The sequence below is a fragment of the Cheilinus undulatus genome, linkage group 1, assembly GCF_018320785.1.
Source record: "Cheilinus undulatus linkage group 1, ASM1832078v1, whole genome shotgun sequence".
NCBI lineage: Eukaryota > Metazoa > Chordata > Actinopteri > Labriformes > Labridae > Cheilinus > Cheilinus undulatus.
Window position 1 is genome coordinate 18,422,590 of NC_054865.1, and position 13,834 is coordinate 18,436,423.

The following is a 13,834-nucleotide window of genomic DNA, read 5'->3' on the forward strand; positions in this document are numbered from 1 at the left end:
TTCAACCTGCCAGTGAGCAGACAGGAACATGAAACAGGAAATTGCTTTTGGGACAGCCAATCAGAGAAAGCTCTCGGTAAACAGGAAGAACCCGTCACAGTGGACCTGTCAGGTGTCAGTCATTTCCACAATGACCTGCCCACATGGCTCAGCCAAAATGTCACTCATCCCTTAATCCTAATTCTAGAGAGGAAGACTTAGGAATGTGTTAGAGTGTGACTGTCAGCGGGAACCTTTGGTTTGTAATGGTATAATTGTGTTGTATTGTCAAACGCCTCGGTCAAAGAGGCTGCATGATAGGGATTCTTCTTAACCACAGCAAAGAGTCAACATCTGGCTGACTGCAACTTTTTGATGAGTTGTTTGAGTATTAAAATGTTACCAGGTGTTATTATAATTATTATATGATGATTGGATATGATTGGATGTAATTGGATGATTGGCGATGGCACATGCATGGAACTGTGGGAGCCAACGTGTGTAGCTGCATTCTGCCTACTACCTGCACTCCCAAAGAGACTGTTGTGCAGAGAGTCAATTGATACTTGTTCAACATCTGTTGCTCTGTCACATTTAAAATGATTCAAAATACCACTTAGTTTAAAGAACTCATAATTATTTTGTCATCGTAGAATATTGGTAGCTGATTCAGATTTATCTCCCTTTTTTGTCACATTTAGAAATTCTACTATTTTGCATTTAAAAAACAGTCATTTGGATATTTAAACTGTCTTTATACTGTCTACTGCTTTACTTAGGGGACCAAAAAAGTGAATAATCATTCTGTGACAAATAAGCCTTCAAAATCTACTCATATTTTTTGAGCCATTATTCAAAGCAGTTTCTGTCTGCAGAGACACAAAGGGACACATCATAGGCTCTCCGTCTCTCTTTCTCTCCATTATGAACTAATTAAGGCCATCTCCTGCACGATCTGCCCAGTCAGACACGTGCAGTTTAAGACAGCATGACATGATTACAGAACAGCCTGTCGCAAAGCATTTTGGGAAAACAATATGCCTGTTAACATTAGCGGCAAAGATGAAAAATGAACAAAAATAGATTCAAAATTAGTAACGAAGGCTAGATTTACTGGTGTGGATTTGATCTTAAAAGACTCTGAAAAGTGATCCAAATTCCAGGCTCACTGAAAAAGCTCGATAAACCCGGGCATATACTGTGCGATTTCAAGCCGACTCTATGGCGCTGTGGTGGAGTGCCAGCTCACACTTGGCGACCATGGTGCACGATTTATGTACTCAAACTATACAGTCTGATTGTCATGCATGATCTGAGTGCTCACACTGAACAACTGAAGTTGAGACGGACTGTGACAAAAATCCATGAAGTTGACATTAAAAAAGCCATATCCAGTCATATCCTCATTTTCTCACTTTTGGTTTGTTGTCTGACAGTTAACAAGGGGAAAAATTCCCTAAAGCTGTAGAAGTTGAGCAGTCATACAATTAAAATATCAAAAATGTCAGAAATCAGTCCTACCAGTTCAGAGCAGCTGGTCATGGTGTGTTTGGGTTGTGGTTGGCCATTGTGTACCCCTGTATACTGAATGATAAACATCCAAACATCCAAATCCAACTTAAAGTCAGCGTGACTTCCAAGTGGATCACGTGGCTCAAAAATCCTGTCTGAATTGGATGAAATCCAAACAGTGTATGCCCAGCTTTAGGGATTTTGTAGGCATGGATAGCATCATTGGAACAGGGCTACAGCTAGCAAGAGAGAAAATAATTAAGAAGCTACTATTTATGGCTAAAAAAATTTATTTAACTTTTAATGATCTGAGTCCCTTCTTGTAGTATATGACAGGATTGGGCTGAGAGGGTTAGTTATATGATAATCTACCAGGTATAATCTGCTAATTACATGACAAGAAGCATGTCACTGGATCCTCCGAAGTTTTGTCAAAGCTCTGGAAATGTAGTATGTCTGGCCATGTGCCCCTTTATGAGCTACTGTGCCCCCCATCCCACTCGGCCTGGTCTGCAGAACTTGTGAGGCTGTATTTCAGCACTATTGATGCAGTGGGAGAGATGGATTTCAGATTAAACGAGCCCAACTCACAGCTGACCAGTGCATTTTTAGCACTGAATCCCTAAAGTGACACTTTTCTTGATATAAGATTATAAAGCACATTATTGGCCTTAGAGTATGACCTCTGGTTGAGACAGAGAATGAAGTCGAGTTTTTCAGTGCAAAAAAACAATCACATCAAAGTCAAAGCAGTCAAAGTGCCACACACATCCTGCCGCATTGCCCAGTATAGTGACTGCTCCCGAACATGCACTAACAATTGGAGCCTCTGCTGGTATGTGTGTAAATTCTTTCCTCACTTTAAGAAACATATTTTTAGACCTCAGACATGCAATGCTCCACAAAAGAAAGCCCAAGCTGGTTCAAATTGCATTTTAAGGAGACCTGACCCAAACATGCACAACAGAGTGGAAGGAAACTGTTAGGCTCATTACCAACGCCTGCTGCCTCCAGCTACTTTAAAGTTAAAAATATATTTCAATGACTTGATTGCTTGGCTCTCATGATAATTTAAAAGGTTTAATGATGTTTGAAGTTCATTTAAAATGATAGAAGTGTGCACATGTAACGTGCAGATGAAAAAGATGTGAGGAAAATGAAAAGGACAGGCGTGGCATTCATATAAGCAGTTGTTTTTGCATGTTTTGAATTGATACTGTGCTGTTGATGGAAATTATATAAATGGATATGATAGTTATGAATGGTTGTTGCCTTCATGCCCCCTCGTCTTATTTGTTATAGCACTGACTCTGTCTGGCTTCACTCCTTGCAACATTGCCAAAAGTCAAAGTGTGAGAACGCTGGAATCCACTGGTATTGTATTGTGTGCCACCTGCACAAAAACAGCGGTTGACATAGGCCCTTATTCAGGCATCATTCACTCTAAGTCTGTAATTGGTTGCGGTTATTCTTTACGTATCTTATCTTCACATCATCATGCTGCCTGTGATTTGTCTCTGGTGTGGCCTTTTCCATCCACTGCTGTCTTGTGTGAGAGTTTGTTGGCCTTCATTAAACAGGAGGAAACAATAGTACACCTTTCTTTACAAGGCCCCTCTACATGATCCATGAGAACTGTTCGTTCTCATGGATACATCATGTATGAAATTCCTCCAGCTTGCTCTGTCTTTTGTAAAACAGCACTTTGTGCTTTTACTCCATACTCTTGATCTGAGTAACAAGGTCATTTTGATCTAGAGTCATATTAGTGTAGAAGGTTTAAAGGATCATTTTAACAGCAGTGTATCAGCCGTCTTTGTCATGCTTGTTGTTTGTATGGAAACTTTTGTGCCACTGTCTGGACTTCCTTTCAAATAGATTTTTGTATCTTAACATAAATTCTCCTGGCTAATAATAACAAAAATAACTGCATAACCTCATCATATATCCTGGATGTAATCTCCTGCACACAGCCTGTCTCCTGCCCCCCTCCTCTCCCTGCAATGAGGAGCGTGGGCTGACAGCGGTCTTTGAATGTTATGCTATGAGGTCAAAGACGAGCCACGTGTTTGTGTGCGTGTGCACTTGATTGTGCGTAATCTGTCAAAGCCTGAAGAGACGATCAACAGCTCAAAGAGTCAGAGGGCCACTTAAGACCTGACACAGACCCACACACGCACAAATATGCACACAAATACACACATACAAATACACAGGCGGTATCACAAGAATGGCGTCGTTGATGCACACAGCTCCGATGGTGACAGGACTAAATGTACCATTAGTCGCCGTTCTTTTGTTTCCGTCTGCTGTTATCCTCTCTGTCTTCATTGCAATTATTTATCTGTCGACTTAACCATTCAATCTGTTTTTCTGCAGGTTGCACCACAATCACTAAGCCATTTCCATTTTCTACACATGGAGGAAAATGTCATCTATCTGTTGTCGGCGGGAGAATGTGGAAAAAGGGGGACAGACCATGACATGGTGATGTATAAATGTGTTTTTTTAGGAAGATTGTCGAGATTAAGATTGTAAAATCATATTTCTGCTTTCACACAACATTACCTTATCACATTATCTCCCCTGTCACAAACAAACCACATTAAAGGAATGCTAGATCGTCATGTCACCTTGCAGACTTTTTGCAGATCCTGAGGGCTGCTTTAGCAGTGATAAATCTGCCAGAGGAAGACTAAAAATAACATTATAAGATCACTGAAAAATATAGCATCTGATTCTATTTTAAAGAAAAAGTATTACTGCATGAAGAAAGAAACGTATATTTACAGATCTAATTTGAGGAATAACATTTTGCAAACATGTTATAATAACTACATACATATAAGTATAAGTACGTTCTTAATTTACATACACTTATGTGTTAAAGTATTCAGCCACCTGACCATTACACCAGTAGGGACTGTAATATCATTGTTTTCAAATACTGTATTTTAATATGGAGTTGGCCCCTCTTTTACAGCTCTAACAGCCTCAACTCTTCTTAGAAGGCTTTGCACAAGAGTGTTTCTGTGGGTCCATTCACTGTAGAGCATTTATGAGGTCAGACACTGATGTTGGCCGAGAAGGCCTGGCTCGCCATCTGTGTTCTAGTCCATCCCAAAGGTGCTTGATGGAGTTGAGGTCAGGGCTCTGTGTGAGCCAGTCAAGGTCTTCCACACTAAACTCATCACACCATGTCTTTACACCCCTCCAGCCATTACTTAGCACTGGACATGTTGACGTGAGGTTTGCCTGCAGTTACTTGGCCATGGAAACCAATTCATACAGTTCCTGCCACATAGTCTTTGGGCTGACATCAAATCTTGTTTCAGGATGGCTGCGTGTTTTGCTGCAAGTGTGTCTGCTCTTGCTCCTGCCAGTGCTGCTTTTATACCAGGTGTGAGTTTGCTGCATGTTGGCTGCATCTCCCCGCTTTCAAAGCCCTACCATTCTTCAAGTTTTATCTTAATAACCCTCCCTGCAAGTAATTTCATTCAGTATAGTGGAAGAGTGTCAGAAACTATCAAAAACTAGAAAAGCACTCAGAGAGCACAGACCTCCACCATTAGCCCTATCTCCCAATAGTGAAGAATCCTTTAAAAAATTCCTGGATCCTTCCCCATGTGCCCCCCACCATGGCATTCACCGATTACTCCCTCCCCGGTGGGGTGGAAACATGGTGAGGCAAAGCATTGGCTTCACTACGGGTGGACTGTAATGGCGGAAGCATTGCCTGCTGGTGCCATCAGATGCACTGGCAGTCTCACCTATGGTCTCACCAGACAACTGGGAGTCATGGCAGAGGGTGAATATTCCTTTATTTCTCCCAGCATTGTGAGTATTCTCGCTACAATTCACTGTCTTTCTCTCTGTTACGCTCTGACTCGTCTCCATGATCAGGCATGCCTCTTTCAAACTCTATAAGCTCCAAAACTTTAAATAGAAACACACCCAAAATTCTGCTGGGATTGAAGTTACTCATGTCCTCCATCTCCTGGTGTAAAGTGGTAACAGCACAGCCCTCCACCATTAGCCCTATCTCCCAATAGTACAGAATCCTTTCAAAAACTGCCTGATCCAGACAGTGATCTGGATCAGTCCCAAAATCTAATCAGTTCTTCCTTATGCCATTTCTGACATTTCCTGAAAATTTCATCAAAATCCATCCACATTTTTTGAGTTATGTTGCTAACAAACAAACAAACAAACAAACAAACAAACAAACCCACCTTATCACATAACCTCCTTGGCAGAGGTAGTAAAAGCATTCTGTACAAAGGGAGAGAGTTTCTCCAAAGAAATGCTCAACCAGGCTTTTATTTTGAAAAGCACAAACCAGAAGTGCACTCATTTTGTGTTTGCCTTTAGTATAAAATATTCTACCAATTTAGAAACAGAAAGTTTAGAGAACAACTTCATTAAAGAGGTGCATTTAAGCTTGTAGCTTTCATCTAAGTCATCAAGAAACACATTGCATATGTGCTATAACAAGGTAAATATGGCTCTCCAGTTATCACTCTCTTGTCTATTTTGGCCTCACACAGCACGCAAAAATCCAAGACTTTGATTCTCTAAATCCTATGTGCCTGAGCCATGCGTGTCAGGCGAATAAGATGCGGCGCACATGCAAGCAGTATGATAGCCCTGACTTGGTAACTCACTGAGTGCCATCTATGTCATGTAAAAGCCAATGCTTGAGTGCCATTGATGTATATATACGTCAAAGTGTTTTTTGGCAGCTGGCACAAGGGGATGCTCTCACGCTCCCTGTGAGTAATTTTGGGGCTTCTGGGATATGTAGTTGGAACACGGAAGAGACGGTAAATCAAAGCCACAGAGATCAGAGCACGAAGTGGAGACCCTGGGGTCAAAGAGCAGAGCGATCACTTCGGAGGTAATCTAAGCTAAAAGTTCTAAAATTCTAGTAGATGCTGGAAGACACTTTAACCTTTGCCCTGAGAAATCGCTTACTCACTGAAACCGACAATGAACTGAGCCAGGGATCAGCGCGGTCATTCATCTGCCTTGGCCAGCCAAGAGGCTAAAGAATGCCGCAAGGTCTCCCCTGTGCATCTGAGAAAAAAGACAGCCGCTAGCCAGTTTGATATATGCAGCGACAACACTTCAGAGATAGACTTTTCTGACCCAGACTATGAGGAATGGCTGCCAAGTGAGCAGGGCGGATCTTGTTCTCTGTCCCAGAGCGATGGAGGTAAGTTAACGATAGGAACCCACTGATTATTCAGCCAAATTTATCAAATGAAACCATCACTCATGCGCTCCTGCTCTGTGATTTCAGAAGCAGACTTGAGAGAAGAGCAAGCCCCATGCAGTTCTGCAACACCGTCTGTGGGCAGAACAAGAGGTAAGAACAAACAATTCTATATTATAGATTATATATTATATACAGTGCTTAACAACTTTATTAGACCACCTGTCATAAAAACGAGAAAACATAAATATTTTAGAAATCTTTCAAAAACTTGTTTAAAACTAAAAATGCGATAGTTATTTATTTGGCAAATAACAAACTGAAACAACTAAATAGTCCTTTTTCACATATGATAACCAAAAAACTTAATATTTTGTATGGCCTCCTTTGGCCTTGATAACAGCTTGCATTCTTGCTGGCATTGTGTTTATGTACTCTTCCACAGTCTCTTCTGTTATTGAGTTCCAAATAGTTTCTAGCTGTTCCCACAGACTTGATTTAAATGAAACTTTTGTGCCATCATCGTTGACTCTACTAAATCCCAAATTTGTTCAATAGGATTCAAATCTGGACTTTGACTTGGCCAGTCCATCAGTTCAAGTACTCCAGATTCTTTTTTGTTGCTCAAATAGTCTCTGCACAGCTTTGAAGTATGCTTGGGGTCATTGTCTTGTTGGTATATAAACCCACGACCAAGCAGATTCAGTCCAGAAGGGATTCCATGATGCACTAAGATGTTGTGGTAGTCGTTCTTGTTCATGATAGCGTTGATTTTCACTCAATTGCCCACACCGTATCCACAAATAAAACCCCATACCATAATGGAATCTCCACCGTGTTTCACTGTGGGTGCAATGCATCTGGCATCAAAATGTTCTCCAGCTTTTCTGCAGACATAAACACGATGATGCTGACCGAAGAGTTCAAACTTGGACTCGTCTGTCCAGAGTATCTTCTTCCAGTCATCAACAGTCCAGTGTTTGTGCTCCCTGGCAAATCTGAGGCGTTTCTGGATGTTTGCAGGCCTCAATAATGGCTTCTTAGCAGCTCTTCCCTTTAAGCCTGTTCCGTCAGTTGTCTGCTTATGGTCATTCTGGAGACTTTCTCAGACTCTGATCTAGAAGCATTCATCTCTGCCTGAAGATCAGCAGTGGTCTTCCTTCTGTCTCTAGTACTTCAAATCTTGAGGTGTCTGACATCTGCTTCAGTTAACTTTGGTTTCCTGCCTCTTCCTTGGCGCATTTAGTGAGTACCAGTCTCGGCAATTGACTCTGAAGCATACTTGACCACACTGTGAGAAGACTTTATGTCTTTCCCTATTTGTCTCAGAGACCATCCAGCATCATGAAGTGCTTTAATGCAGACTCTTTCATTTTCAGTGAGCTCTCGATGTTTTACCATTTTGAACAGGAATGAGGAATTTCAAACTGAATTCACCTTTGAGTACCCAAATTTGAGCCGGCTCACTGGGCTTCTCTGAGAAGTCAGAAATTAATCAAGAATAACATTCAACGACTAAAACTCATTTTTCTGTTCAGGAATGCAAGTAAATAACTATAATTTGACATATTAGGCAAGAAATAATAATGTGCATGACTATTTTTTCAGTTTTTTCGTAAATCAGTAAATTTGAAAATTCATGAATAACAATAATAATTATATTTTAGCATTAAAAATATCATTTGGGTTAAAGAGCTTCTACATATTGGTGTATTAACCATTGCAGAAACATAAAAAATGATTTTGGTAATTACCAATGCTGTTAATTTAGGGCAGCAGTGGCATAAACCTTACTTTAGGTGGTGGCACCCAAAGTAAGGTTTATGGCACTGTACTGTATAGCCTGTATATAACATATTATAAATTATATTACTTCTATAATTTATAGGCAGTGCAGGGGACACGCAATCAGGAAGTCTATGGATCATTTGAAGTATCAAAACAGAGATTTGAGGAAGAAAAAAGACTTTGTCTCTTCTCTAGCACAGAGCCAGGCAGCTGTGCTCTGATCATAAGGTCAACATTCAGATTGTAACATTTTTTAAATCTGAGAGGATCGTATTTTTCTCTTGAGTGGGCGTGGCTTTCATGATTTTGAACCCTGATTTTATGAACTTAGAGATGTTTTATTTGACTGAAATTTGATTTAGGGGTTCATATAAAAATGACCTGTTATACAACAAACCTAGATACAGATTCATTTTCACTTTACATGGTCTTTAATATTCAAACAAACTGAAAATCCAACTGTGTCACGCCCAACACGTGCGTCTCATGCATCCAGTGTGAAAAATGCAAGGAGAAGTTCAAAACTCTTCAGCTGAGGGGAATCAACAGAGTGCTGGCCATCTTTACGCACCATGTTCCTTAGTAGTTGTTGACTCTGCTTTGTGCTGGCTGAGTTGCTGTTGTTCCTATGCTTCTACTCTCCAATAATATCACTTACCCCGAATTTCCATATACAGCATGCATGCCGTGCACCGAAGCACCGTGGGTTTGCTCCGACCGAAAGGCGAGCGACCTCGCCCACTGGAAGCAAGTCTAGAGCGCAGCACCACAGCGCGCAAGCCCTGATCAGTAGGAAGGGAGAACTGCGAGTTCACGCAGGAATAATATGTCAACAGTGGACTATATTACCTTTTGGGGTTAATTTATCATCCTTTCCGGTATAAATCCATTATATTATTGCTTCCGCCATTGAGTGAGTACATTAGGAAGTTAAAAGGTTAACGCTTGCTTAAAGGATCTGTGGTTTTATGCAAAATTCTTAAGCTAAATATCCCCAAAAGTGAACTCTTCCTCATCAATGGCGCCATTGTAGCTTTGTGACCTACTGACCTCTTGGTGACCCTTTGCTGTCGCTGCAGGATGAGACGTAATGTTGATATAGTGATGATTTACGATCGGGAGTCCGTGCATTGTGTTTTTATTTGAAAGAACCTGATGTTCTACGCTTGTGACTTCCATGGTTGGTGCTTTCTGAATGACAGTGAATTTATGAGGTTTGGCAGCGGCCGGCACTGAAAATAGACCTGCAGCGTATCTGAAATGAAGCGGAGCAAAGTGCCGCTCCAGGCACGCGCCGCTGGCGGTCTGAAGCGCCGGCTGTGGAAATGCTCTGATAGACTAGAGAGAGCGAAATGCCCTGCAGTACGATTTGCCGGCACACGCTGTATATGGAAATTGGGGGTTACAGTTGACTGTGGAATATCCAGCAGGGAGGAGTTTCACCAACCGTCTTACTGCAAAGATGGCATTGATCACAAGACCACACTTGAAGTCACTGAGTTATTCAGAACAACCCATTTAGGATCAAATGGAGACCGCATGGCTAGATGCTTGATTTTATATACCTATGGTAATGGGTCTGATTGAAACAGCTAAATTAAATAATTCACAGGTGTGGCCAAATACTTTAATCCATATAGTGTATGTCTTATTGCTCTGATTGGCCTGTAATAAACAAGACTGACAGAATTTTCATTCAGTCACCCTCCAGGAACTGTGGGTGGTTCCCTAGATAAATGTGACATATATCACATTCAATATCTAGCATGTCAGATTAGGCACACGTGGAAATTAAAAATATCAACTTTAAAACTGCAACACACAATAAACCTCAATGACCATATATTGTCATGCATTTGTGTGAGGTTAAATTTACTGTTATGGAGGATACATGGGCCTTTAGTAGTGCAGGTCACTCTAAAAAGAAAGATATTGTCCGACTCAAAGAAACACTTCAATTAGAAATAAGTAATTGAATCAGACTTATTATGCAACCTGTTAACTTGAGTTTATTTCATATAGTTTAATTGCCAGTTCCCAGTTAAAGCAATGTTTTTAAGTAGTACCACAAGTTCCTGCAAAAATCTCAGAAGTGCTTCTTCCATATGCATGTATATCAGGTTACATTTCAAATTTGCTCAGACCTTGTGTTTATTCTGAAAAGATGTTGAGGTATAATCTGAGTAACGTGTGTGTGGGTGTGTGTGTTGAATAGTGCATGGCAGAGATAGAGGGCCTACAAGAGTCTGCTTAGAGGTGGCCCTGGCTTTACTAATGCCAAAAACATGTCGTTTTTATCAAGTCTTATCAATACTTTCTTCTCATTTGACCAAAAGTTGCCAAATCATGTAAATCAAAGTAATATGTAGGGGGGGAAAGCTGCTTTATGCACACCAGACCCTGGAAGCAGTTGAAAACTTTGCAGTGGACTCGAGTCAATTTCTGAGCAGACTTGGCTCACAGCGTCTGTGCTGTTATTACTGAGGGAGCGACTACTCCTTAACTTCCCCTCTCAGCTCTCCATTTTCCCAGCAGTTATTGGAACTTGAATCAGAGACAAACCTGCATGCTTAACCATAGGCTGCCTCCAGAGCTGCAAAAAAGCATCAAGCCTTCAATGGAAGCGTGTGATATTGGGAGGAAAATGATGAGATTTCCAACAGCGATCTACATTTAAAACCAGAGTGTGTTCTGGTACAAAACAGTGCCAATTTTCAAACATGACCAAGGAAAATGGGAGTGAAAACAACAATTTGTCACCTTCTCAGTGGGATTTGAATAAATCAAGATAATCAACAGGGCTCCTGTGCAGCTAATCAATCAATTGTATCTGTCCTCCCTGACAACATCATTAGTCCTCTTTTAATATTAAATGCTCCCCTTGAAAGAATGCAACTTAGGAACATTTGCAGTGAAAACAACAACTGTTCACTTTAATGTGAACACAGCTAACACAACAATAAATAATCCATGCCACTTATTCCTAGAGAGAAGAGTAGCGTCCCTGCCTGATTTACACAACAAAGCAAGGTGTCCCCTCAGTTTGTGTGTTTGTATGTTCGACTGTGCCTCACCATTCAGTGTCACCACTTACAGTGTGTGTCTGCTTTCATTATCGTCTTACTTACCCTGTGTGTGTCCCCCCCCGCTGTGTTTCACAAACACCTGTGTGCCCTCCAACATATCATCCCTACATTGAGGTTCATGCGTGAAATGTATCTCACCATATGCTGGGTGCTTCTGTCCCGCTGATTTCCAGAAAGTCATATTTGTCCTCTAATAAGAAGTCGTTGAAGACGAGAGCGATGGTGTCGCCAGGTTCAGACAGGATTGACCACGTACAGTCCAGGTTGTTTTCATACTCTGCAGGATATCCCGGGCTGGTTATTGAACCTGCCGTTCCTCTTAATGTCCCCCCACACGCTCCCTCGGCTGCAGAGACACAAAGAAGGAGACAGAGAATGAGAAGTGGGAAAACTCTACAACATGTATTTTTCAATATCTTATCCCTAAATGCTTATTTATTTGGTATTTTCTTTGGTGAACATAGTTTTATTTTGTTTATATGAGATTTATTATTTGAGCTGCATTACTTTTATCCCACTAGGCTCCACTCGTAAGTTTATCATTTCAAACAAAGGTGCCTGGTTGGTTTCAGCTCGGTTGGGAAAACAAATATTCAGCAGGTCTGGGGTTGCTCTCCTAAGCAATATTTTAACATCAAACACCATTTTCTGCCTTTAGTAGCACTTTTATACAACAGTTTCAAGTGGAAATGACTTTCCTCTGTGCAACAAAAAAAAGAAATTCCAAAACAGAAAAAAAGCCAAGTTCAGCAGCACTCACTATGTCTCCTGTGGATCTCTATTAGCAAATAATTATGAGTTTCCAACAATTATAATGAGTTAAGTATCATTAATCCCTGCCTGTGGTCAGAAAGAATCAAATATATTCATAAAATGGTAAAAAAAAAATACCCATAAATCCATCCTTTTTGCCTTCACTTGTTTTCTTATTTCACCACGAGGAATGTTTAATTTAAAATTAAAATTTCTAAACAGAAAATATAAATCTGAGAATTGTTTCTCTGTGCTGAGGCGATTCTCCCACTGTATCTACAGATGTCAGGGTGCTGAATATTAATCTAATAAGATTCCCCCTAGATAACTTTACCAAGACAGAGGAGGGTGGAGGACTTTTAAATAGAGCCTTTTGACAGAAATCTGCACTGAAACAAAAACCGGCCTCCTCTCTCCAGCAGAGAGGAAGCCAGATCTTTCAGAGATGTATCAGTACATGAACTCCACTGCTGCCTACAGTCTTTCTTTTTTTTCTTAAACCAATATTCAAGCTAGGTAAATGTTTTTGGTTTCTACAATGGTGTCCAAACTTTGACACTGATAAATCCATGTCACACAGACGTGGACAAAGTGTGGAGTGTGTCTCTCTTTTATGCTCAATGTTGATATCTCAATATTAAACTCCTCAGAGTTGATTTCAGCTCCCAAAGTGGTATTTTTTTTTACATTAGTTTTTTGGCTTTTTAATGCCTTTATTTATAGAGGAGGACTCTAGACAGAATCCGAACAGGGATGAGAGAGCTGGGAGAAAGTGCCATAGGCCGGATTTGAACCTGGGCTGACCGCACACATTGAAACATTTAAAAGAACTTAGTTTTCTGAGGAAATATAAACAAATTATGAATGAGTTATTAGGAAATGCAAAGATATCAGTGTCCACTCCAAAATAATAGATGCAGGTCAGAATGAGGGCAATGACGGTTGTAAAGTTCAAAAGCACGGCTCTGTTTTTGTACGTGCGTAGAGCATGAATGAGCCTTTTATCCAACGCAGTAGAGTCAACTGATCTAGACTCTGCCCACTGCCATTTCAGATCTGGGGGGATATGTGGGCAGAGTTCACCTGTTATGCCCTTGGGAATTTAATGACTAATGAGAAGAGCATGACCTGGCTTTGATTTTTCCCTTGACTTGTCCATGTAAGCGAACACTTCACCTTTTCACAAGTGTTTAACATGAAGTGGTGAAGTCTATAAAGTATGAGTGCGTTGCAGTGTAATAACTTTTTAAAACCTATAGGATCCACTCCCGCTTGCGTATTTATTTTCAACCGTGGGTAGAACTGTAACCAAATGAGAGAGCAATAAGTTTTGTTTTTTTTTTGTTTGTTTTTTGTTTTTTGTTTTTAGCGTAGAAAACCAGAGAAGTAACACTAACATATCACACAGCCAATGTGTTCCAGAGTACTGTTTCCTTTTAGAAATATCCTTCCTTCTTCTCAAAGCACACACATCAAAAACAATATAATATAATCCAGTAAT

General features: G+C 40.6%; 1 protein-coding gene across 1 annotated transcript in view; it reads right to left on the minus strand.

Annotated features, from left to right (window-relative positions):
• The window catches only part of LOC121512451 (CUB and sushi domain-containing protein 1-like), an 821,118-nt gene that overhangs the window by 383,095 nt on the left and 424,189 nt on the right, over positions 1–13,834 (minus strand). Inside the window, exon 5 of the mRNA XM_041791732.1 lies at positions 11,719–11,926. Within this exon, the coding sequence (XP_041647666.1) occupies positions 11,719–11,926 (208 nt within the window). The remainder of the gene's footprint in view (positions 1–11,718; positions 11,927–13,834) is intronic.